At 36.7% G+C, this 27,963-nt stretch overlaps 1 protein-coding gene across 2 annotated transcripts; it reads right to left on the bottom strand.

The window, feature by feature from the left end:
- LOC132096228 (UDP-glucose:glycoprotein glucosyltransferase 1-like) lies at nucleotides 1-22,973 on the bottom strand. 2 transcript variants are annotated; one of them, XM_059501467.1, is made up of 40 exons: nucleotides 22,912-22,973; nucleotides 21,916-22,054; nucleotides 21,741-21,820; nucleotides 21,321-21,451; nucleotides 21,117-21,229; nucleotides 19,849-20,023; nucleotides 19,640-19,736; nucleotides 19,444-19,525; nucleotides 19,232-19,332; nucleotides 18,533-18,632; nucleotides 17,574-17,634; nucleotides 16,644-16,735; nucleotides 15,854-16,004; nucleotides 15,652-15,771; nucleotides 15,434-15,519; nucleotides 14,946-15,081; nucleotides 14,695-14,826; nucleotides 14,299-14,463; nucleotides 13,627-13,747; nucleotides 12,987-13,085; nucleotides 10,923-11,017; nucleotides 9,935-10,141; nucleotides 9,650-9,781; nucleotides 9,438-9,568; nucleotides 8,345-8,440; nucleotides 8,161-8,263; nucleotides 7,679-7,758; nucleotides 7,264-7,453; nucleotides 6,208-6,366; nucleotides 6,036-6,121; nucleotides 5,854-5,938; nucleotides 5,033-5,121; nucleotides 4,854-4,958; nucleotides 4,003-4,087; nucleotides 3,177-3,359; nucleotides 2,577-2,737; nucleotides 2,167-2,281; nucleotides 1,964-2,080; nucleotides 1,684-1,849; nucleotides 1-600 (listed from the first exon to the last, which is right to left on the bottom strand). In XM_059501467.1, the coding sequence occupies exons 1-40, from the start codon at nucleotides 22,970-22,972 to the stop codon at nucleotides 587-589; spliced, it is 4,641 nt and encodes a 1,546-aa protein (XP_059357450.1). In that variant the 5' UTR covers nucleotide 22,973; the 3' UTR covers nucleotides 1-586. The 2 variants fall into 2 exon arrangements, with proteins under 2 accessions (XP_059357450.1, XP_059357451.1); XM_059501468.1 differs by lacking the exon at nucleotides 22,912-22,973 and adding an exon at nucleotides 22,291-22,374.
- Between the last annotated feature and the right edge of the window lie 4,990 nt (nucleotides 22,974-27,963).

The raw sequence follows: 27,963 nt of genomic DNA, 5'->3' as shown, positions 1-27,963 counted from the left end.
TTCCATTTGGTACATCTTGTATTACAAAATACTGTCATCCCACAATTAATCTTACAGTAATTCCAAAGCATCATAGTACTGATTGATTGATTGACTTAATTTTCCCCATATTAAGTGTACTCAGTAAAAGAACAGTAGATAAACCACAAGACACTGCAATGTACCCCTCAAACAGAACGAAGCACAAGACCCTGTACAAGCCTCGCTTTTCTTTTCACTGTAAAACCGGACTTTATACAGACTCTTTATACAGGTAATAACCAGGAATGAAAAGTGTGCACATATCTATATTGCTTAAAGGCAAAAAAAAGCCCCAGCCCATGGTTTATGATCAAATGTTTAAAATAAGTGGTCATTCTCAAACCTATAAAAGCATTACCACAGAAATGGACATGACCAAAAAAAACCAAACAAACAAAAAAAAAAACCTTGGCCAAAGCAACCACATCAATGACTTATTGAAATCCAGTGATACTAAAAGAAAACAAACAGAAAGTACATTTCAACAACCTGCAATTATCTGCTAGCAGCTTCTCTGAAGGAAGTTGGTGTTTCCCCCCCATCGTCATCTTCTGAAGACATCTTTCTAATCTTGTAGGCCTAAAAGGACACTAAAATGTCACAGAAAGAGCAGAAAGAGACTCCGATTAAGAAAATAATTATAGAAAGATACTCAGCACTTTGCACGATTAAGCTAAACTTTGGTGTTCTAAGGAGATTTTTGTTGTTGTTTAACTAGATATTAGATAAGAATAGATAAACTGTTAATTAATTAACTATACAGGCTTTGTCCCAGCTCAAAATCATGCACTATTGTTTAAAAGTCAGTAATATATATGTAGTATTATATTTGTAGCATTATTAGACAATTAAAATGTAACAAATGATGTCTTTTTCTAAAAATGCTGTTCTCTGGAACTTTTTATTCATCAAATAATCATGAAAAATAATAATAATAATAATAATAATGGTTTCCACTGAAATATTTCCAACATAATATAATATGGAGTGCTTCTTGATCACCAAATCAGCATATTAGAAAGATTACTAGAATACTGGCTGCTGAAATCTCTGCATTGCCATCAGAGGAATAAATGACATTTTACAATATATTAAAACTGAACGCAGGTATTTCAAATTCCAGTATTTCATAGTATTACTAATTTTACTTTTTATATAAAACGAATGCATTTGCATAATGGTTTTCGATATAAAATTAATCACAGACACCAAGCTTTCAAATGGTAGTGAACAAAAATGTCATATTTTGGATATGCTGAATAGATTTTTTATTAATTTTAAGGAAAAAATGTTAAATTAACTAATTCCAATTACCAAAATTAAAAAAAAAGTTTAATTATTGCATGAATTTCCCTCTATTTAAATAAGTTTTATGTATGTTTTTGAATGATTCCATTTTATACATTTTATTTGTTTTTGTTTGTCATGTTTATTGTAAAAACACACCAATCAAATCATACATTGCAGAGTTTTCAATCGTTTTTAGACATAGTACTTTATAATTACTTTCCCCTCATGTAGTGGATGAACAACATTTTTAAAGTCCTATTTAGTATTTATAATAATCATTTCCACCATAATTGTGGAAAGTGCCCTTCAACAGGTTAAAACATCACAGTGACATTCACGGACACAAACAGGTAAAGGACAGATTGGTCTCACCTGGGTGTTTTCTGTCGGTTTGCTGATGGCGGTCTGTGGTGCCTGTCTCTTTCTCCTCCAGGAAATTGTTGTAGATTCTCTTTATCTCCTGGTCATAGTCGCTCCACTCGGCTACTATACGCACAGCGGCCTGCAGCTTGGGCTCTTTTGTCTGTGGATTATTGCACTAAGACCGACAAACACAAAGTGTTAATTACTGACAACAAGCAAACAAAAAAGAAACTCAAACCAATTTTTTGACAAATTCACAACCGTTGTGTGCAGAGAGCATCTAACTTACCAGATCTATAGTCTTGGCTTTCTTTTTAGATGCATCATCACACCAGGTCTCACACCAAAGCCACTCCTGAGGAAGTGACTTTATTGGCACCTGGTGGATCATGTTGTTGGGCAGATCCTGAGAGGGGAAAACACATCATCAATGAGGAGCCTAAATGATGAGCCCAACGATAAAGCCTTTCTGTGAAGGAAAGAACATCCCACCTGGTCCAGGTTGGACAGGCTGTTGGGGTCCTGACTCAGACCCTGGTACTGGCCTCTCAGTCTGTCTCCAGCAGCAATCTTCCTGAACTTCTTCAAATCGACCACATATAGAGCACTGGGGAGCACACAAAATCAAATCAAGTCACATTGATCTATATAGAGCTTTATACAGATTGTTTCAAAGCAGCTTCACAGCAATAAACAGGAAAATAAATTTTTTCAGTTACGCAACAAATTAAATTTCAGCTGCAAAGCAGCTTTACAGTAGACAAATCATTTGATGTACTGGATCTTATGACTTTACTGCGGCATTTTAAACAGAAAAAATAGTGTAGTTTGGTATGAATCATCATTATTAAAAATGAGGTAGACAAAATTGCCAGACAACAATATTAGCAAACCAATCTTACCTGATGTGGTATTTACGTCCTGCCAAGTGACTGGCCCAGTAGCCAGACTTCCAGAAACGGTATCCGTCCATCTCTCTTCGGCTCTCACAGAAAGGCGTGTAACCGTATGGCGCTCCCTCCAGATCAAAGTCCCGCAGCTCCTTCAGGTCTGTGCGAACTATCTGTAGGAAAAGCACAGCAACAACATTTGCCAATCCTAGACTGGTGTGTCTTTGTATTCAAAGACAAAAGAAAGCAATTGCTGGAAATGGAATCAGGACATGATATGGTAAGATGAAAACCTGCATTGCTCAGAAGAAACTAAATCTTTCTTTTTTTTTTGTATTTATTGTTGTTTATATTTAATCTTCAGCTGTATTTTTCTTTACCCAGAGGTGGCAGCAGTGTATCATCAGATGTGTAATGTGCTTGATGCCCTCTCTAGTTTGCATAACAAACACCTTGGATTACAACAACTGCTGTGCAATTCCAGTGACTACAAATGGGTGATCTGTCTGTACATAGACTTTTGAAAATAAATCTCATAAGAGCAGGCTTGTGCTTAGTGCTCACTAGAGACAGGATTTCATGCCACACAACTGCGCTGCTCTGTTTTTGTACCTGATCCGCATCTACAAAGAGGATCTTGTCCACAGCCAGGGGGAAGAGCACATCGAGGAACAGGATCTTATATCCCCAGATGATCCTTTGCTTTTCTGTCTGCTGGTGAAGCCAACGTGGCCATTTATACTGTACCAACTCATACTGGAAACCATACTTCTCTGCCATATATGGAATAAACTCCTACAAAAAGATAGACAAAAAATATGTAACACTACTGTAATTTTTAAATAAGAAATTAACTTACTTAGCAAGGATGCATTAAACTAGCAGTATAACATTACAAAAGATTTCCATTTCAAATAAATGCTTTTCTTTAAGAATTTGTATTCACCAAAGAACCATGAAAAAAAAAGCACAGTAAAATTACACAATAAAATTAAACAGAATCAGCATATTAGTATGATATCTGAAGGATCATGTGATACTGGAGTAAAGGCTACTCAATTTAAAATAATATAAATATAAAATATATTAGTTAAAATTTTAACTAAATTTAAAAAAAAATTTATTCTATGTTAAATAGAAAATTATATATACTGTGTAATAAGGCTGAATTTATTTGTCAAATACAGTCATATTGTAAAAAAAAAAAAAAAAATATGTATATAATATATAATATATATATATATATATATATATATATATATATATATATATATATATATATATATATATATATATAAATCTAGATTTTAAAATGTCATTTAATTATTTGATAGCAAAGCCGAACTGTTGAAAATAAAATATAATATACGTTACATAAAATATATACAACAAAAGGGTCTGGTAACAGTGCCATCATGTTAAATCTCAAATCCAGTACCTTAAAAGTAGGAGACAGGTAGTTTTTGAGGAACCAGAACTTGACTGGTGTCTTGGTGTGTTTGAGCACAGACATCATCATTATCCTGCAGAGACAGAGAGAGGCCAAAGCTCAACACAGAGCGCCTGCAGTGACAGGCTGCAGAAGAGTTATGCGAGTGACCTTCTAAACTGAGCTGCATTACACAACCAATAACATTGCCGCTAATAAGACATAGCAAGTCACAGAGATCAGCACTAAAAAACAGGCCTAAACAGAACTATATATATAAGGAGGAAAATGTCACAAAAAGTCAAGATGTGACCCACGCCAGGCGGTCATGTAAAAGTTATTGCATTTTCTTAATATGTGAAATTAGATGCATGCGAGTCATTTTTCAATATCACATAAGGATATACACAAGAGGACTTGTCTGTATTACATGTCAAAACTGTAGCCATCTCTGCTGCACAAGAATAATATTAAAGTCATATATTTGTCATAGCACAAATGTCATGATTCATTTGAGAACATGAACAGGACACTATGCTAATATTTTTTGTCTATGAAAACAATGACAGTCCTGACCACTAGAACATTTGATGAACAAAAATATATTGGTTATGCTGAACAGGCCAGCAGTTTATACATATTAAAATAATCAAGCTACGACATTCACAACTACTTGAATGTATTTTCATGAATGATCAGTTAAGCTGGTATATGTTTATGTAATTGATGTATTTTTCTGATTCCATTATATATGCAATATCAGTGTATTCAAGTACCCAAATATTTTCTTCACGTTTACAGTAATAGTCATTAGCAATGAATACTGGCACTGTTAAATCCAACTGAAAGCAGCTGTTTACCTGAGGAACCTCTCATACAGGTGACCAGAGGCCACAGAAAAAATGTTAATGACACCATCTTTCTCCTGTTTGGGTTCTTCTGGCTTTGAACCACCAGTAAATCCTCTGAAAGAGATGAAGAAAGAACCATTACCTGACAAATACAGCTACAGTAGAACTCAACAGGCAACACTTTGTACCTGGTTATAGATGTCCAGAACCCGGAGTCGTTCTCATGGGTATCATCACTAAGAAGTTCCTCTTTCATCATATCAGGCTTTTTCTGCACCTGCAAACATGGTATAGGGCAACAGAATCTATGCATGAAATAATAACTTCTCAGTAGGATGTTTAACTAGGAAGATAAAAGTGTTTTCCGTATTTTTGCAACTCCTGAACTCCATGCAGCGACATTCAAAATTATCCACCAGTAAACACCCTTTGTTACATGGACATTTGAATCAAATGCAAAATGCAGTTTCACAACCAGTAAGAAATATTAGGGACATTAAATCTATTTCTCAATGTACCAGCGACTGGCAGGTGAAATTAATTTCGACGTGAAGTGAAGACGACTGCCAACTTTTGATGAGGAAACAATAATCCAAACCATGAGACGAGCACTGCTGCATAAACAAACATATTCCCTCTGGCCCATGCTGTATACTTAAAGCCACAACGTGTCAAAAATTCATATATATATATAAACACACACTCATCACAGTCCACATTCTTAATCCACCCACAGCCCCACAGGAAGCAGCAGACCTCGCATTGGACACACGCCCACACAACGGCTGACATGTGACAGCTTGTCAGATATTAAGAGTATATATACTGGAAAGTAAAGACACTCTAGCTCTCCATTTCTCTAGTCGAGCAAAAATGGAAGGAATATCTCACACGCTCTTCTCTACAGCCTCCTAAGCACATTTAACTCTTCTAATACCCTCGAACTACAGAGACAAAGACCTCGCATGTGACCTCACCCCAACACCTGATTCAGACACCCATTGCTTACTTTCACTTTAATGATCTTGCTCTTGAAGTTGTTGAGGACGACGATTAAATCATCAGCTTCGGCTGGAGAGTCTGTGCCATCGTGACTGCGACAGGGGAATTAAAATAGTGAAGCGACCAATCAAGTGAAGAGACAGAAGGACATTAAGAGAGACAGACGTCTGACATGTTATAATAAGGTACCTGTAGATTTTGTAGATATCATCCGACCTGCCTTTCCGCAGTCTGAGAATCCAAGCTCCTGGGTTTGCTTTTAGTTGGAAATAGCCCTGTTAAAGAAGGATCACAATAAGTGACAATGATCTCTAAGGCAATCAGAAATTATTTCCCGGATGAATCTGTGACATCCACTCACCAGGTTGGCCATGACGATGGTGTCGACTATGACAGGGTCGGAGGCAGTGCCCAGAGTGAACTGCAGCCCACGGGGCGGCTGACCTGTCGTTACGTCAAAACAATGACCCTCCAGTAATAAATATTCCAACTCGTACTCAGCGGCCACGACACTGTCAACCTGCAAATAGGAGAATATGACTCGAATACTAATGATAAAATGCATATGTAAAAAAGAAAATGTGGGTGTCTTGTCTGTAACTGTGCTTTAAGGAAAACTAGCTTGATATGCATGCAGTATAAATATATTTCAAAAAGTAATATAATAAAATAATATTGCAATTTAAAACAACTGTTTTCTATTTGAATATATTTTAAAATGTAATTTATTCCTGTGGCTGAATTTTCAGCATCATTACTCTTGTCTTTAGTGGGACATGAATCTTCAGAAATCATCTGATTTGAAACATTTCTTCCTCTTCTTCTTCACATATTTTTTTTCAGGATTATTTAATGAATAAAAAATACAAAAGAACAGCATCTATTTTAAATAAATAACATTGTGTGAAATAATAAATATCGTTACTGTTATTTTATATTATGTGTATTATTATACACATTAATCCTTGCTGAGTAAAGTATGTATGCAAGTCTGCATTATATAAAAAAAAAAAAAAAAAAAAAATACAAAATAACTAAAAACTAACCACTGACCCATATTTTTTGGAACGTTAGTCTAGTTTGCTTTTTTTTCCATAACCTTGTTTTACTCTTTGTTGACACTGGAACTGTTTACCACAAATCAATTATAACGTTCTATTGTGAAAAACTAAAATCAATAGAAAGGCTTTTAAGTTGATTTTTTTTTAATAATAATAATAATAATAATAATTTTTATATCAAAAACTGCCAAAAAAGTCGGAAGTATCAAGTAAATATAAAGTACATCAAAAGTCCATATGTATAAATGACAAGTTTAAAGGTTCTCTAAACACTGAATGAAATTAAGTAAAATATCTTAAACTTATTTGACCTAGACTTCATGAGTCAATAAGAGTGATGAGGATTCCTACAGTACCTCTTCAAGGTAGATGTTATCTAGATCATAGCGTGTGTGGACAGACTCAACCATCCAGCTCTCAGGGGTGTTGAGGTTGAGTGTAAACAATGGCGACTGTGGCATATCCAAGAATTTAGCCATCGGACCAGGAGCAAAGCTGCTATCTGCCATAAAGGAAACCTCCGGCTCCAAAACATATCGATAAAAACTGAGGAGAAACAAACAGAAATATTAAATTATTGTACAAAAATATTACAAGAAAGTTGAAAACATAAGCGAGCCTAAAACAATAATGCAGCACTGCAGAGTAAATGATGTCTTGTCATGCACCATGTTATTGCAGCCTGTAAAAAAATTCAAGTAAACCGTGACATGTGAAGGTGACTCTATGATGGAGCATGTGTTCTCACGGAGACAGTGTCTCTCTTCTAACCTTTTTAGTGGGAGGTCAGAGAGCTTGGACTGGCAGTTCATGAACACTCGCAGGTTGACGTTGACCAGCTGCTTCAACACCTGAGTGGGCACACAGAAAAACATGACATGAGTCAAGGTAGAAACAACCAAATGAACCTGCACTCAATGACAGCTGGTCTCAGAAACAGAGCCAACAAATACAGACTGACTGTTGACTGACTGTACCTGTGAAATGTCACAGAGAGGGACCAGATGTCCTGTGATGACTAATGCAGGTATATACACAACATGTAAGACAAGCAGGACATGATTCTGGATCAACATCCATTGGCCAACATTTTTAATAAATAATAATAGCTCAAACATAAACAAGGGGTCAAGGTTCGGCTGGTTAGCATGATTTAGTCCACCCCTGCTGGTAGATTCTGTATCTAAACCATCTGGGTCCACATGTCCTACTTTCATAAGTTATGTTAAGTGAAGGTATGCAGAAGTTCTCACCAAAAGGAGGGGTGCCAGTTTCTGAGCATCTCTGGTCACTGGATCCACAACAGCTACAACATCAAAGTACACTTCTTCTTCCTTCGGTCTGATCTTTACAGCGCTGTGAAGAGAAATGGAGAGGAAGTTGACAACTGGATTCTGAGGATTTAGAGATGTCCTGGTATGAGAAGAAGTGACGTACCTGTATCGGTCTTCTGCAAATGTGTGCTCGATCCTTGCCTCACCTTTGGGTTGAGAGGACAACAGGGCGTCCACCTTCATCACCAGATCACTAGCTCTAAATCACAATACAAACAAAACAAACAAATACAGGATAAATGACACAAAATCTACTTTATGCAAGTGAATGAATGCAAACAAGCTCACTTTCACGTGTCGTCGCATTCAAAAATGTCAGAACACCTTTCAAGCTCGAAAAGATTTATGCTGTGCAACTTAGTTCATTTTTTTCATCTGTGTAGACATGTGTATTACTAGATATATGATTAACAATAATTTTATGAGAACAGACATTTGAACACGACAATTTTACCCCACTGAGGGGTGTGAATATTTTCTCTGACTGAATTAATATTGTGAGCAATAATATGGTGGTAAAATGATGGTTAGTTCAGACTAGCTTTTTCACTCTTTCACACACATTTAAAGGGTTAGAGTCTTTCACATCAGTGAAACCCTAAAATATAAATAGCATATTAGGTTTAAAGTTCAAAATGTCCTGCAAACCATAATCAATCAAATGCAATGTGTTGTTTTTATGTACTAGCATTTGACTCTAATATATATATATATTTTTTTTTTTTGTGTGTGTGGGTGTATTAATCAAATACACGTGCGAACCAAAGCCTACCTAGCAAAAGGCAAATATTTGCGACAACTCTCTCACAGAGGCCTAGATTCAGATTCAAGACCTGATAAAGACAATGACTACCTCCTCTATTAAACCCAACACTTCAATAATCAGCCCTCTAAAAGTTTACTGAGAGGATAATGAACATGGTGTCACTGTCTCAGTCTGCTCTTCCAGTAAATACACATAAAATGGCACATTTATTACGTCTCCATCTTCAAGGCAGACCGACACACTTCATTAAGGGGAAGTAATTACTGCAGAGAGTACATGTGATGGTTATGTTTAATGTACTGTAATCCTTCTACAGCCCTGACAAAAGGGTGTTCTGTAATCAAAGTGGTTTAGAGCTCTGCTATTGGTTATATTTGCTTCTACCAACGAAAGTGTCTATAACCTGCTGCACAGGATTGGTCTAGCATACCTGTCCTCTACCATGCCCAGCTGTTGAATTTTTGCCTTAATACTCTCCCCTGATGTCTTTAGGATAATGTTTTCTAGAAGCAGGAAGTCATCCTGGTTGAAGACCTCCCCTTCTTCCAATGGACCAATGATCTGCAGAGAAAAAGACAAAAAGCAGAATAAGAAGAGCTTTCACAGCATCAGAATTCTTGCTTTACAAAATCTCTAACTTACTCGTCCATTACTGATCACAGCTCTCTGGCCCTTCTGCAGTTTGAGGACATCCCGACAGTAGGCAGAGTGAGCCAACAGGAAGTTCACATTGGGGGACTCATATGCACTCTTAAACAGAGGAACATCCATGCCCTGTAGTGCAGAAAAATGCAGAAGCATCTGGTTAGATTGGTTCTATATTAAATTCTGCAGTTTAAAAGTGACATTCGCAGCAGCAGCAGTGAAATAACCCAGAGCAAATAATCCATCACAACTGTAAATGAATTACAGGAGAGCTTATTTTACCCCGACAGCAAACTCTGCAATGTCACTCCCTCCGTAAAGAGTCTGTGCCGTCTCTTCTTTAGCCATTTTGGTGATGAAGTTTTTGGCGTTGTTTGCAGTTTGGGTCTGCATGGCTGCCCATATGGCTCGAGCGATTAGGCTCTTCTCATTAGACGGGTTCTCGCTGGGATTATTGATCACTCCTAATCGTACATTATTACTGGTTTTCTATAAAATAAAAAATAAAAAAAGACATACATTTTTGATTGGTTTAGATTTGCCCCCCCACTCTTATCAAACACATTTAAAGATAAAAGCTAAAAGCTTAAAGTTGCCATAGAAATATTTATAAATCACATACTACATTTAGTGTTTGAAATATCCAGTGTTGTGATTAAATAAAATCAATTAAATATATATATATATATAAAATATAAATATTAGATGAAAAATGTTAAGAAAAAATTAAAAGAAAACTATAAATGTTGTTATAAATCTGAAATAGGTTCAAGTAATACAATTGGTAAAACTAATTATTAAAATAAAATAAAAATATAAAGCTAAGTACAAATATCTGAAATAACCTAATAAGAAAGGACAAAAACACATTACCACAATTACTAACAAAAAATGTAAGTGAATTAATAAATAATAGAATAGTATATATATATATATATATAACAACATAAGCAGTAAGGAACAAAGCTATGTGTGCTGGTTTATGTTTTTATGTACATAGATATTATTGATTATATTCAAATATTTAAATAGCGCTTTATAATAATTAAATTATTTTTTATAAATATTGATGTACTGATACTGTAGTGTGATTTGCTACTTAGTGTGAATACATTTAGATTAGATTCACAAAAATATAATGAAATTGCCAGTAAATATCTTCTATTCATCAGACAGACCACTGTGGCAAAAAGTTCATTTTGTGCACTGTGTACGAGGTTTTATCTTTTACAGCTAACTTTGGCAGACTGGCTCAGTGACATTGTCCTACCATGTGACGTATAGCATCGTACAGCAGCTGTCGTCCCGAGGGCTGGTCAAAGTCTCCCACTACCCAGAAAGTCACTGGACGGATGATGCCATCATCTGCAAGTCAGAGAAGGACAGACACATGGGCTGAAGAAAATTACACAGCTGAGACATGCTGTTTCCTCATGCAATCTAAAAAGGTGAGTGAAAATGATGTGAGGAACTAAGAGCATTCTGGCTTGTCTTAGGTTTTAACAGTCAAAAAGGCAAGATGTATCTGAAGTGCCCAAGCGGCACACAAAAGACAGGCAATTTCAACCTAGATATAAACCTGTAAACGTCTGTAAAAGAAAGATATTACAGGGGACCACAGGATAGAAAGAGAATCTCTTTCATCCATCACACACTGACAATTCTGACAGATGACAAATGCACAGCTGTGCTTAAATCAATAGCAAGCTTCAGAAAACTTCTTCACTTGGTTAAAGGAAAGCAACAACAACAATCATTATACACTACTCTTAAACTTGCAGACACACTTAAAAAGGAATATTTTGGGACATTAGCAACTTTAGCAATATCATTCAATGGCATACTGTCAATTACTACAGAAATTAATTTAACATTGTCCCTCCGTATATTTTAAACAATTAAAAACTCATTCAGAGAAATGCATTTGGTTTATAATGAAAGCCTAGCAGGCCAAAGCGTTTAAGAATATGAGGCTTGTATTTAAGTTGAAGCACCAACATTAAATTTGTCTGAATTGTCCTTTTGAGGTTGGACTGCTTTTCTAGATGGACAAAATTCTGATGTTATTTCACTTCTATATTTCGTCACATCCCTTCATACTTTCATCCTGGTATCCTTGTATCACACATACTGAGCCAAAGAGAACCTGTACTTTTGAAACAGTGTGACAGAAAAATAGACATTTTAAATATTTATAGATATTTATTCAAAGTAGTTGCACACTGACCTGCTAGGCTTCCATTATAAGTGTATTCCTGTAAATGCATTCCCATTTGTGTACACAAACTGAGACAGAGTCAAAGTTAGCCTATTTCCTGTACTACTCGACAGCATTCCACAGATGTGGTAAACAGACATTAAGTTTTAAATAACCCAGAATATTCCTTCAAGCAATAGAGAGTGTTATGTTAATGATGTTAATGTAGGCGTTTTCTAACAATATTTGCACTCAGTACTGTATGTTTAGATGAGATCTATGGGAAGTGGGCCGTCAGTTAAGTGAGTATAACAGCTCAATGCAATTACCAGGAGCATCCCTGATTGACATCCCTGAAATCAGCATTCAAGAAGCACAAATAAAAGCAGACAGATATATTTAGTGGTACACAGACAGTTTTTGGTGTCTAAAACCAGGTGTACACTGTAATTTTGTGTGTGTTGCCTGTCAGAATATATAATGAAATTTGGGCTAAAGGACAGAACGTATTCATTGTACAACATTAAATATCTTTCATGTCAGACTTTGTGATATACATATCAGCCAAGTCTTTGGTCATTACTGGACATTTAAGTCACCAATCCATGTTAGTCATCTTCATTTGCATTTGACTGCTCATTCTCCAAAGCAAACTGAAGGACATTTTTATGTTATAATGCAAATAAAATGCTAAATACTGAGATATTTGTTGCATATAATATACATAAGCTAGTATCAACTACTTTTTTCTCGGTGAGAACATCATACTTATCAAACCAAGGGCCAGATTTACTAAGAGCTTGCACCAGTGCAATCTTTTAATTTACTAAGGTTTGCAATGGCTAATTTTCTAGTATTTACACCATTATTTAACATCCAACAAATGCAGTATTGTCACTAAATCACTGACAGAATTTTCCACTCCCATCACCGCTTTTAAATCTGGCAGTAAGACAAAAAAATCTTTGACAACTTCTGAAATTTGATTTAGTTTGCCAAATTGGCAGTGTGCACCTAGCATAAGATGGAAATGATACACTTCAAAAAGGTCCCACAGAGAAACCCTCAATTGTTCATATATCAGCAGGTTGGAGGAATTGCATTTCTTGCGGAGATCAATAGCAGCAATCACCTCACCTTTCTTTGTCATGTAATTCATGCTGTTGGCTACCGCTGCGTTCTTGTCTTTGGTGTCCAGAAAGAGGAAACGTGCATATTCGTCGATAAAATGATTGTCTGGAAAAGAAAATACTTTTTTTTGGAGGTCAGGTGATGGCAAACACTAGGGGAGAAAATGAATATAAAGTTGTGCTTTGTTCTCTGTTAGAGGTTCATTCACATTCATAATTGAATCCAACCAAAGCCATTTCAAATGAAGCTATTTCTAAACATGGAGTGCTATTTGAGTTCAGATTGAAATGGGTCTTTTTCTCAGCTTCCTGAAAGACTGCAAATATGCTATTCGAAAGCTATTAAAATTCAGTTTCAAGTTCCTTGCAAAAACAAAGCAGTTTATGAATATCATTGCCGCAGTCTCATTTGTACGTCTTTGTATATAAATGGGCTATCAAGAACAAACAAGACATTTAGCACAGAATTCACAATGAGGCAGATATTCAATCCCGAGAGCATGTGAGAGCGTACGTGTTGTATATCTCAAACTAGCTCGTTTACCGGAAGAAAAGCTATTTATGATTCAACAGAAAAGAACTGGGGAGCAGCAAAACACTAAAAAAAAACACTACTTTGTTATGAACCCAATCAGACAAGAACTCACTGGTGGCAGAAAGGTCCAGATAATTCCTGTTGGTGCTCAGGATTCTGGAATTGATTCGTGGGACCACATTGGGCTGATTCATGATAAAATCCACTACATCATGGTCACTGTTCAGTTCACCCTGAAAAGATCATAAGAGTCATTTCAAAAGATGACACTAAAAAATTAAATAACCCTAAACCCTACTTCAGATAAATGAAAAAATAAAATGAATAAAAAAAATAATATGCAAACAAACACACACACACACACACACACACATATATATATATATATATATATATATATATATATACACTGTATATAGTGTGTGTGTATTTTAATTATTAATTTTGTATTTACTGTGCACACCTGCAGTAATCCTACAATATGGATGTGGATTTATATAATGGGTGATATTTTCCTTTTTATGTATTGTATTTATTGCAGAATCCTACCTGGCAATCACAACTTATTACATAATATATATTTACGATTAATCATGCAAGAGTACAGAGTGCATGATACGGCACATTAACTACTCCGTGAAACGAGTTCTTCCACTAAAGCTGGTCTGGAAGACAGACAGGATAGAATCTTTTTTTAGTACAAGAGTGCAAAGATTTAATGTGTTACATTTTAATCTAAAAAGGACACCACAGAGACTATAGGTGACAGACATGCAATTCTCACCAGGTAGACTGTGCGCTGAAAATAACTGGTGGTCTCTAGTATCTTGTGCATGACGACTGTCTCCAGTTCATCTGGGTCTAACTGCTCACGTTGTAAAGGCATTCCATTATACAACACCACAGGCAATGGGCCAACACCAGTCTGCTCATAATATGCCTTTCCTTCCTGTGGAGACATAGAAGAGATGACCTCAATAAGGGTTATGGGTACTGGGAGACACAAAGAGCTTTTAGAACAGGAACAACCTCTGGCTGACAGTTACATCCTTAATCTCTACAGTGGATAAAAAAAAAAAAACTCATCCACAATATTTTGCCAATTTTATCAAGAATGAGACATATGAGATGGAGCACTGCTGAAATATTCAAACACACATTAGAAAAACAAATCCCTCACTTTTCTGTTGTTGTCGTAGGCAGAGTCAGTCCCCAGGATGCTGCTGATCTCTACATAGGGATATCTCTTCTCCAACACACCCACCACATGTTCCACCTTCAGTTTGTCTCCACTGGGAACTCTTTTCAACATCTGAAAGACATATCAACAATAATTTTCTTAGTTTTAGGCAAATTTATGTCAAGTAAGCTCCTAAACATAGACAAAATAAATTGGTGTTGTATGAAGCACTGGTGATGATGTTGACTTACAGATATGATGGCATCGAAGGCCATCTGGCTGTCAACATCGTCAGCGATGTAGTTGAAAGCTCGAAGTAAAGCCACACCAGCATCCTGCATCCCATCAACCTCATCAGAATCATTCACCACAAACACCACTCCAATCCTGCAGAAAGACGGAAACACAGAAATCAGAGAAAGACACAATAACTACACTGACAGGTTACAGAGTTGACCAACCATTCACCCAAGTCTATAATTGCAAAATATATACATATATATATATATATATATATATACATATATATATATATATAAACACACACACACACACACACAACTGTTTATGGGTGTTAATGCCTTTATTCTATTATATTGAGAGATGCTGAAAAAAGTAAAATGACGGGGTGAGAATGGCACAAGAAACTGACCAGATTTGAGGGACCATGGCTCCTACACATTGTGAAACATTAATCAAGTTTTTGTAATACTGTTTGGTCTATTTTTTTCAGACTGACCTGAGTGGGATGTTGTTGCTGTAAAACATCTCAGCCACGCTGATCAGCTCTGCCGTGTTCTCATGGGTTGGATCCAGAATCATCACCTGTCAGAATGACACAGACAATTTTTGAAATGATCCGCAGAATTCAGATCTATACTGTATTTGGGCTTCACATTGTGAACTGTTAATGTCTGAAGGAAACTGTCATATTTACACAGCACTTGCGATACTCACCAGATTATGAAAGTTTTTCCGGATTTGTCGAATGACTCCTGGAAAGGTGGGCCGCAGCAGCTCCTGCACATTAGAGGGCCAGGATGCATATCTGCCATCCGTCTCCAGGTTATTAATCCACTGGAGGAAGAGAAAAAAATGGTTTATTCTCTATTCTCTCTCCCAGAAAAAACAACAACAACAAAAAAAACACATAGCTCACCTTAACAGCAGGGTTGCGGATGTCCACTGCATAGTCAGAGTCTGAGGGCTGAACATTAAGTTTGAGGATGTCGTGGATGTAGGGTGTGTCTATAAGCAGAATACGCAGCCCCTCCATGACCCTTGCCTCATTTCTCAAAACGTCAAAAACGCTGCAAAAAAAAAATAAAAAAAAAGTCACCTAGTATACAGGGTTGCAGCATGACAGATCAAAACATCAACAAACACATACAACTTTATGTTACATCATTCAAATGTATAGGGTCTGAAATGTAGTTTTTTTATTTTTTATCAAGGATGCATTGAATAGATCAAAAGTAACAGTAAAGACATTTCAAATCCACATTTCACTTCTTTAAATGAATGCTGTTCTTTTGAACTTTACTGAACAAAGAATCCTGGAAAAAATGTCAAATTTGCCATCACAGGAATAACTTGCATTATAAAATACACTCTCACAGAAAACAATTATTTCAAATTGCATTAATATTGCACAATATTACTGGTTTACTGTATTTTTGATCAAATAAATGCACCATTTGGAAGCATTAGAGACTTCTTCAAAAACATACCAAAACAATTATATGTGCCAAACATTTGACCAATAGTTGAATATTACATGCTGCAATATTACATTACTATTTTAGTTAAATTTCTAATATTAAATCATTATTTTCACTTCTGCTAAGTATAAATAATTATTGTTTATAATGTAATATTTATATTTAATATATAATACATATAGAAAAAAATCAGTTAAAAAAAAAAAAAAAAAACATCCAGCTGCTTACCTGAAAATGTCCTGCACATCCAGGTCAATATGGAGTCCATTGATAAACAGAGCTGAGTCCCCTGGCTGGAGACCTAATGTCCCTTTAAAATACTAGAGGAGACATAAAAACATGAGATATTAGGTGTGACATTCACAATTAGCCTTAATGTAACCTCCCAGGCCCTGTGGGTTGCTAATCCCTGGATGAAACATATGTTTCTGTCACTTCATAGAGCAGAACAGAAGTTGAAAGAGATGCTCAATATGATCTATAATTCAAACACACTCTTTTGAACCTTAGGCCATATACACTCTATATATTCATGCTTTTATCCGTGGCACTCATGTTTGTTTTTAGCTAAAGGCACATGCATTAGAGCGAGGGAGCTCGTTAGAGAACCTTAAAGAGGCTCCATTCGTCAAGTTTCCCAGCATGCAATTACAGTGAGGAATAAGGAGCAGGTCCGTTACACGTCCTCATTACAAGAGGCAAGAAACAGCTTTAATCTCAGAAAGGACATGACCGAAACAATGAACGAAGCCACGTTTAAACTGCATTCGCCACAATTACTTCATTCATTACCTTTTCAGCGACAAAACAAAAGCGTTTACACACATTCCAATACAGAGGAACGTGAAAAAAAAGCAAGCAGAGGTGGAGAGGAATGATTCTCCAATCCAATAACAACCAAAAAACTTATTAACTGATACTTCTTTCATTTTAAACACAGTTCATTTATAATTTTAATATATGGGAAGAGAGAATCATTGTAAGACTTTCTCATGACTTTTCTTGGTGAGTTATGAGGGAAAAAAAACAAAGACTTGACTGGGCCTCTTCTTTGAGTCCATTATCTCAGCAGTGAAGCAAAAAAAGCGTAGTGAAGAGAATACCTGCTGACGCCACAGCTTTTTGAGAACTTGAAAAAAGGACAATGGTAGCCCTCACCTTTTGGTTTTCCTCAATCTCCTTCCGGATCTCTGAATTAACAACCGTTTTTGTTATGGACCTGAGAGGGGAGAGAGAAATGTGCGTGGTTATACTGAAAATGATTTATTAGTTCATCATGATGATTCATTATAATCAAATTTTGAATGCACAGCCTACTGTAATCTGCATAAAAATGTCTGCACTGACTGTTTAAATCAACGCTGTTTAACTAGATTGAGATGAGATTGCTTTCACTGACGTCATTGCAAGTCTACATTCAGACATAAAAAAAAAAAAAATATATATATATATATATATATACACATACATATATGATGACTCAGAGCTGCAGTTAATTGCTCTGGGCAATACATGTCTGCGTATTATACTCCATGATGTCAAGGATCACTTTAACAAAATTGCTCTTTAGTGTGGGCGGCACATTTAAAATACATTTGCCAAAAAAAAACAGCTGTGGCTGCACCGTCTGGGCCAAATAAAGCATATTATTTTCATCATAACTGCTGATGGCTCGTTTTTTAGCCTTAAAGTGTTAATTAAACCTAGGAAGGCAGTAAAGACTCAAAACATCCAGCTCAAACAAATTTTTTTGCTGACTTGAGTGGTCTGCTGCCAGGGCCTCTGAACTGAAAAGCACTTACTACTATAGACCCAATGAGGAATTAATGAATAAACAAAGAAAAGTAGCTTTTGAAAGTGAAATAAACTGTATGCCACATATAAAGACATTATGTCACACAATGTTAAGACACAGTGTTTCCAGCATCAATTTAGAGCCTTCGCTGAATGTCAAATGCTGTGCAAATTGGCAAAATCTCAGCCAATTCATAACATGTTCAATGTTAAATATACAGTAGTGGAGTAGGATTTCAAACCAATGATATATATTTTTTTTTTTTTTGCATTATCATGTCTGAATAGGACTCACTGTTTGTAAAGGACAGGTGGTTATTTACCTGGCTTTGGTGGGGAAGTTCTGGCTCAAATCCCTCATGACATTGAGGGCGTCCACTGAGGGAGCTGCCAGGATACGGGCGGCAGTCTGAAAGCTGAGATCTTGAGAAGAAGCATAAAGAACACAGGTTATTCAAACCTGCATTTCTGCTCCTGAAATCAAGATCTTATTTTAAATAGCCATGACCCGTATATGGCATGCCAATTTCTCAGATTCCACATATAATGAATTTGATGTGCCAAAGCACTTTTCCAGTACCATTGGGAATAGTGCGTTCAACTGTGTGTGTGTTGGCTCAAAGGTTTTGCTAAATGTGACTAGTCTCAGATGAGTTTACCTTGATAGAGCAGTAATGAGCTCTGGGCTAGAGGGAGTTGTGTTTGACAACCATGCAAGGCCAGCAGAGCCACATCTAATTAACAATGTGAAAACTTTCCATTTGCATACCGTCAGAATGAGTATTGAGCTACCCGACTGTTCCTTTAGTCACAGGTAATATAATGATTGAGATTGAAAGACTTTGAAGTAGTGCCATTAATGTAATTGTGCCAAATAGTACAAGATGTTATGCTACCTTAACCATGGTAAAAACACTGTAGCGTACATTTCTTGTGTCCTTCGATATAAACACCTGCAGCCAACAAGCATTTAATTTAAATTTTATAGATGCCAGAAGTTTCACCTGTTCAACAACACTCACCTTGCATCTGCCAGACTTTAAGTGGGGCCATCTCATTGGTGCTCTCAATCAAATGTTTCCGGAGCTCCTTCAGCTGTTCTTTAAGTTCAGGATAAATGGTCCTAACAAATACAACACATGATATAAAGATAAACGGTTATGTCATTTCAAACACAGGGATGCATTTTAGTCAACATAGAGCAACCTTTAATGTTTATGGAGTTTCAAATTACTTAAGTTTGCCAAACAGAAAGCCCTGGACTTCATCCACAGGATCGTTTTCACCTATTACAGTGGCATTCGCATCAGCTCCAGCTGTGAAAAGTGGAGAAAAGATAAATGAGTTTGCTAATTAGACAATATCTGTACTTAAATTATACTAATTTTCTTTCAAAGCCACAACACAAAGACGTTCGGCTGCCATCATACCTTGAACTTGTGTGTCATCTTTGGCTTTATACTCTTGGTTTTTGATGGCCAGTTCCACTCCATATCCAGAAAGGTGCACTTTACCCTTGCTGGGGTTCTGCATGGGTGACAGAGTACAGTATATGGATTTATTCATCTTAAGATGAAAGGATAAAGAGATTCAGTACAATGAAAATTATGATTCAAATACTAAAAGGTTGAATTCTCACAGACAGAAAGTGGCGTAAAACGTAAGTGATCAAGCCTTTGTTGGCTTTGGCCAGCATCAGCTGATGGAATCTAGTGAATTCTTTGGTGCCCAGCTCGGCATAAAGAATCACAACCGGTGCATCAGGATTGGCTGAGGGGAATCTGTGATCACCTTTGAACAGGTATGGCTTGGGCCTGAAAATGAATAGATAAATACATAATGCATTAAACATACATAAATCATAGAACGCAAACAAAACAATATATAAATAATACAAACAATAAATAAAAAAGAAACATTACAAAGTTTTGATTGTGTTTGGGTTTGTTAACACTGTCAATACTTTAGTTTAAATGTATTTGTATAAGAAAAAGTGTAGGATTTAAAGGAACACTCAACTTTTTTGAAAATAGGCTTATTTTCCAAATTTGCTAGGGTTTAACAGTTACGTTTTAACGTTTTCGAATCCATTCAGCCAATCTCCGGGTCTGGCGGTAGTACTTTGAGATTAGCTTAGCATAGATCATTGAATCCGATTAGACCGTTAGCATCTCGCTCAAAAATGACCAAAGAGTTTCGATATTTTTCCTATTTAAAACTTTTATTTAAAACTATTTAAAACTTGTTCAGAGTCAAGTTTTAAATAGAAAAATATAGAAACTCTTTGGTAATTTTTGAGTGAGATGCTAACGGTCTAATCGGATTCAATGATCTATGCTAAGCTAAGCTAAAAGTGCTACTGCCAGACCCTGAGATATCGGCTGAATGGATTCGGAAACGTTAAACTTTTTTAACTCTAGGGGAGTTGGAAAATGAGCATATTTAAAAAAAAAAAAAAAAAAAAAGTGTTCCTTTAAGTGTTTTAATGTACTCAAGTGTAAAACTAAAATAGTCTCTAATCAAAGGGGACATGAAAATTACACACTCAATACATATAAAACATGAAAAAGCATCTTTACATAGATTTAGATTTTAGTCTGACTGTTAGACATACAAAAATCTAAATTATTTATGCTTCTGTGGAGGCATCATCGTTTCAAAAAACATTTAATTACTGAAATTTGAAATGCCTTATTTGCTTACTGTTTGTGTCCTGATTAGCAACATTTTCATGCATTCCCAAAAATTGATTTTGAGAGTCACTTCACCAGGCTTACTCACTGGTGGCAAAAGTGACATTTTTACATTTTTGGGGAACATTGTGAAATATAAATACATTCCAAAAAAAAGTTGATAATATTTCCTAATGTTGTAGGGGAGGTTACAACAGGTCTTGCTTTTACTTACCGTTCTACGGCATTATCCAGCATGACTTTAAGTCTTTCTGTATCACAAGACATCTGTCCATGTACATTGAAGAACGCTTTACAGCCAGGTGGAGGAGGCTCATTAGAGGCGATCTACATAAACAAACAGTCCACCAAACAGAGTCAAACATGATTTCTCCAGATTTGCATTTACATTAAACAGCTGTGGAGAGGTCCTAGTCACCTGCTGGAAAGAATGGACGGTGGATGAGTAGGCCCTCAGAGACAAAGCCAACTTCAGCAGGTTTAGCTGGACCGGGCTCAGCAGCACATTGGCTCTCTTCAGGATCAGTTCATAGTATGCCAGATCAGTGTCTGAAATATGGACACCAATCTGGTAATCTGATTGGCCAACAGCATGTCAAGAGCATTGACACAAATACTGCTGCTATTGGAACTAACCGCAAGTAACTTGACATTAATTTTGTTTGCATAACATACCCGCAGCATAAAAGTATACTTTATTTTATTATTTGATGTTCAATACAACACCACTTTCTTAAATATAAAGGGTAACAGCTTCGTAAAAACAGGCAAACATGTTGACAAGCCTCAGCATGTCTAAAAAGTGAAAGTAAAAGATGGGATTCAGATCAAACATTACCATCATGGTCACTTTCAAAATTTTGATTGGCTTCCACGAAGTCCCAGAACTTGTCCTGACTCTCTTCAGCAAGGAACTCACTGAAGAACATTATATAGGCATGTTTTATTAGTATTAAAGTGGAGCATAAACCTATATATTAAACGTGCTGTCATCATTGTGTGTTCAAGCTAACCTGGCCTCAAGCAGGAGTGGTGTAGAGGGCCATTTAGTGGTCAGTGTTGTTGTGACAGCTTTTGAGTCCCCATTGGCAGAGTGAACAGAGCCCAGAGCCAGCAGTGCAACACAAAACATCCACATGTTCCCACAAAAGCCTGAGAAAATAATACAGGTTAGTCTATGCTTGAGGACGGGACTCAATGGTAATGGTACACCACTAATGTTAAAAATACTGGAGTGGTTAAACCGTGGATATATATAGGTTAAACCTTTCAAAAAGAAAGTGAAACAAACGTTGAAAGTGTCCCCTTTTTATCTACATCAAATTAGAACAAACTGACATAAAATACTTGCAATCTATAACCATAAAACGCGCAAATATAATTTACACATGTAATCAGACAGCCTTCATTTGTTTCTGCATGCATTGTTTGTATTTCTCTTCATTTGACAGCTTGAAGAAGACAGCGCGACTTGACTCGCAGCCAATCAGAGCACTCATAGTGGATATGAAGATTGGCTTCACCAATCAGCGTTCTCATCGAGCAGGAGTTCCGGGTTCTTATTTAACTTCCTGCATTACAACAAAATCTTTCAAAGCATATTTTAAGAGGAATAATTACTTTTTAATGGCATCTACATGGCTCTCAGACCAAATTTAAAACTTCTTTTTTAAAGTAAAAAGAAGTTAGTAACGTTATGTGTCTTATATAATCATAATGCGAAGGATTGCAATTCGATTTTTACAGGTTATGAGAATGAAATGCGATTGATTTCAAACACTCTTAGAACACAATAACCAGTAAATTATCTAAAAAGAAGGATCCAGCGTTTACATGAAATCACTTCTCTATATAACGTTAGGGTATTGGCAGTCATTGATTATAACTATGCAAGGATGACTGATTCACATACATTTGCTTCGACCCAGTGGCTAAATGCATTAAGTGACGTATTCATACACACTATCATATATGTATATATATGAAGAGAATAAAGTGAGCAGCCATACCAGCACCGGCTTCTAAACCTCTTTCTTGGGTTGCCATGTTTGAACTGTATGAGTGGTCCATCCCACGTTTCGTTTGTAGGCTCTGCTCTTTATGCCTTTCCAGAAATCTAGCTTGAAGTATACGCAAAATCACATATAATATTATTAGCGCCGCATTAACAATATAATTAATAAAAAAAGAATGTCACATTGATTATAAAATGTCATAAATTTGATTTAAGACAACAACATTTATGCAATGTTTTTACGGGCTATATGGTAGACAGCTAAATAGTCATAGACGCCATTTTGGCTCAAGAAGAGCACGCAGGAGCAGCTTTTAACTCAGATTTTTTTAAGGGAAAGAACGGAAAATGGATTTGTCGTGATAATGCTATCTGACTGCAAGGTCAGTGGCGGAGCCAGGAATTCTTCACAGGCGTGGCCAGGCAGGGGCCAGTAGTTACTTTGGGGTGGCACAAAAAAACATAATTTTGCAAACAAGCACGGCACTTATCCAACCTTAAAATACTTTTTAAATTATTGTATGTGCCCATATCACAATAATGTATAATGTACGTACAATACCTAGCCTACAATGGCATTTTTTTTATTAAAGTTTACCAAAATCCTGAGCGTCATAATCTTACTCACCCTCAAGTTATTTAATAAAATACAACTTAGGAAATTCACTTTGAAAACAGAATACATATCTCCCAATGATAATGAAAAATTTAAAAAGGACAAGAAATTATGTACTGAAGTGAATTTTATTTCAAGTGCAAACTATGAAAATTCAGCAAACTTACTAGCTGTAAAATATGATGAGAGCGCAACGGTTATTCACATCCATCTAACGTTAGCGTGTTTACATAGAAAAGTAACTTTACTGAAGCTATAGTAATTATATTGGTATGTTGAATCACATTAAATGATTCATGATTAAAACATACATTTATATATTCAGAGATAAATAAACACAGTGTTGAGCATCCGAGTCAGCTAATATGAAGCTAGCCAAGTTAACTGCTCCCTCCGTTACCTGTTTGTTACATAGGACAATGATAAAACTTCAGTCACAAATAGTTGAACGGAACTAAGATAATAATTTATCTAACCCTCTGGAGTCTATTAACGCGTATACGCGTTATGAGTCATTTTCTCCTGATAACCCCGAAAAGAACTTAAATTACACTTTCAGTTTTGATCGTACAGATAAGAGCAAAACATCAATCGAATCTATAAAGGGTTTACTTTTTTGTATACAGACATAATAACAACAAAACTTTGTGCACTTATAAAATAAAGATAACAAACAAGGTGTGCTGTCTGCAGCTTTTGTCTGGGCTGATCTTCATTTACAAACATGTCATTAAAATGAACTGTAACTCAATGAATACTCAACGAAGAGACATGAGAGATATATCTATAGAAAGCCTGACACGTCTACTTTCAAACTAAACAAGTGCCACCGAAATATTCTGTGATAAAGTAATCCATATGAAAACAACGCGATGTTCGTTTTTCACGTCTCCCCTCATTAGGCTTGTTTGAGATGCGCCTTGCCTCGCCTGAATTGTAAGCGAGAGTAGGCGGCTGCAGTAAGGGGAGGAGTTAAAAAAGTGCAGGCAAGCCGGACACTTCCTGAATCTCGCTGTGTTGTGGACTGCAAACGTCAGCAATGGAAGAGATCGCGTTCGCGTTCTTTATCGCAGACGAAGTGGATGCAATTGAAATACCACTGCTTTTGCACGAAGATGGTTATGATGAGGAGAATCACTTAAGGTGAAGTGCTCATTACTTAAAATGGCTTTTTCAGTAAATAGTAGGGATATAAATCTATCTGGTCTTGGTATGTTGCAAGTTGAATAGATCTAATGAAAATAAACAGTCCAGACTGCAGATAATTCAGCACTAAATAAAATAAAGGTTTAAAGGATTTAATTAAAACGTAAAATAAATGTTTTCTCTCTCCTAGGAATGTCCCTAAAATTCCTCACTTTGTTGAGAATGTGGTCCATTTGTACAGTCCTTCTGAGTTTCAAAGTCATTTCAGACTTTCTAGAGGTCATGTGGAGGTATGTAGGCAAACAAAACATCATGTTAGGCATATGCTCCCCCCATGCAAATTCATGTGTCCATGGTTTTATTATATGATAACTATTTTTTTTCTCTTCCTAATGCAGGATTTAATTAATACACTTGGTCCTTTTTACATGAATAAACAGCAGACTAAGGTGCCGCTGACAAACAGTATACTTGCCTCTCTATGGACTCTTTCCAACCAAGAGTCCTATAGAGGAGTGGCAGACAGATTTAACATAACCAAATCTACAGTTTCAACACACCTGCATGATTTCTGTTCTCTTGTAATAACACATTTGTCACATTACATCTCCTGGCCCAGAGGACAAGCCCTGCACATATCACAGTTAGAATTTGAAACAGCTGGGTTTCCTAACACTGTCTGTGCAGTTGATGGATGCCACATTCCAATAGTAAAACCGCACTGTGAGAATCCTGTGGCCTATATCAATAGGAAACAGTTCTATTCTGTAATTCTTACAGGATTCTGTGACAGTCAGCGGCGGTTCTGTCATGTCAGTGTGGGTCACCCTGGTAGTTGGCATGATTCAAGGGCATTTCGGTTGTCAGAGGTAGGCCGACTTCTTGAGGAAGATCCACATTCCCTGGTTCCTGAGGGCATGCATATAATTGGAGATTCTGCATACCCTCTCTCGCTTCAGCTTATGAAGCCATACAGAGACAATGGCCACTTGACTTTCAGGCAGAGATGCTTCAATAGGAAACTGAATTCTGCTCGTGTAGTTATTGAGCATGCATTTGGAATTTTAAAATCAAAATTCAGGAGACTCAGATGTCTTCACATGAAAAAAGTAAAGAACATTTCTTCTGCAGTCACAGCCTGTTGCATTCTTCATAACATCTGCCTGAAATCCAATGACCAAATTGACGAGGATCAGCAGGCAGATGTTATGGAGGATGAGCCATACCCACCAGAAGCCCACATTCACAATAATGCTTCACATTATAGAGATGCAATCTGTGGCCGCCTGTGAACATCACATTTACTTGTTCTACCTTCAACAATTCCCTCCATTAAACTTATCTTAAGAAGGTTTTTGATTTAACTGTTTTGTGAGGTGGTGGATGGGATTGTACAGGATTATTTTAAGCACTTACTATCAAATGATTGACATATATTCTGCTAGTCAACCACTGTCCCCTCTCTAGGGAGGAATGTTTGTGTTCTCTATAATAATGATGTGATAAGCAATAAAATGATGATACACATGGGAATGGATTATATGGTTAAACTTTATTTTTTAATAGATCGATTATCATTTCCTGGGATTTACTGATTTTTTTTAGTTGTTCAATGATTTCTCCAAGGCAGGTAAGAGATTTTTTTTCAAACATCCTTCTCCGCCTCTCTTTAAGCCTTCTTCTGCGTTCCAAGTCAGGCCGCACTAGTGACTCTAGAGCAGCTGTTCTCCTCTCTGAATGCGCTTCATAAACTTCACAGAATGTTGATGCTGTTTGTCTCCTTCTGTGCATTTCTTTGGAGGGCATAGCAGTGGAGGGACCTGGTTGTTCTTCTGGGAGAGGCTGTTCTTGGGAGCCTGTGGCCTGTGCAATTGAGGACTTGGTCTGGGATGAGGTAGTGTTGAACAGAGGAGTCGAGCAGATTGTGCCTGATGGTGCACTCCCAACTCCAGATTTCCCAAATAAGTCTTCCATTTCCTTTGAGAAAACATGTAAAACAATGTAAATAGAGATGCTTTAGAAATTATTTTTTATGTAAACCCAGTGATTTGCAGTAATTTCAATACAAAAAGCACACCAACCTTGTAATACTCCCATGTAACTTTTCCCTCTCCTGTTGACCGACACCGGTCTTTAGCCCTTTTGTAAGTAGTGATCATGTTGCCAAGTTTTTTGCGCAATTTTTCATTGCTGATGTTGTAACCTTTTTCTTTGAAGGCTTGCTCCAGCTTTTTGTAAAATGCTATTTTATTTCTGTAGTACAAATGCAGATACATTTGTGTGAGGTCAAGCAGCAGCAGCGTGGTCCTGTGTGTGAATTCTATGAAAACAGCCGTTTAAAATTGTGAAAGATCAACTTTATACATATTGGATATTAGTTAACTTTATACATATTAGAAACAGTGCATACCTTGTTGGGTTTCTTCACATTCTGACTGCATGGAAGGGGATTGAAGATTGTGTGTTTGTGTGAGATTTATTTTCCTTGTTTCAACAGGGCACTCGACAAGGGATACTGGATGATCAATCACTGGAGGGGGACACTGAGACAGAGATGCTGGACGTGGAGGGGGAAGTTGAGACAGAGTAGTAACAGGAGGGGGACACTGAGACAGAGATGCTGGACGTGGAGGGGGAAGTTGAGACAGAGTAGTAACAGGAGGGGGACACTGAGACAGAGATGCTGGACGTGGAGGGGGAAGTTGAGACAGAGTAGTAACAGGAGGGGGACACTGAGACAGAGATGCTGGACGTGGAGGGGGAAGTTGAGACAGAGTAGTAACAAGAGGGGGACACTGAGACAGAGATGCTGGACGTGGAGGTGGAAGTTGAGACAGAGTAGTAACAAGAGGGGGACACTGAGACAGAGATGCTGGACGTGGAGGGGGAAGTTGAGACAGAGTAGTAACAGGAGGGGGACACTGAGACAGAGATGCTGGACAGTGGGTAGTATCTGCTAAAGAGAACACAATAATAAAAAATCCCCATGATCATTCTAAACGTTATAATGTTATTATGGTTAAAAGAAAAATGCCTTACCTTGTTTCTGTTCTGCAGATCTCACTTGTTGCATTATATATGCTGCATATTTTTTGTCTATAAAAAACGAATTTCAATCAATAAAAATAAAATTCATTATTTTTACATCATCAAGCAACCAATTTTTTATTTATTTTTTTACTTACCATTCTTTATTCTCTCAGCAATTTCTTTGCTTACTGTTAATGTGATTGCTCCCTGGGAGTCTGATAGTTTTAGTAACATATTCTCCATCTTGCTACAATT

The sequence above is a fragment of the Carassius carassius genome, chromosome 20 (genome assembly GCF_963082965.1).
Source record: "Carassius carassius chromosome 20, fCarCar2.1, whole genome shotgun sequence".
Lineage (NCBI taxonomy): Eukaryota > Metazoa > Chordata > Actinopteri > Cypriniformes > Cyprinidae > Carassius > Carassius carassius.
This window is presented reverse-complemented; position numbering and strand designations above follow the sequence as displayed.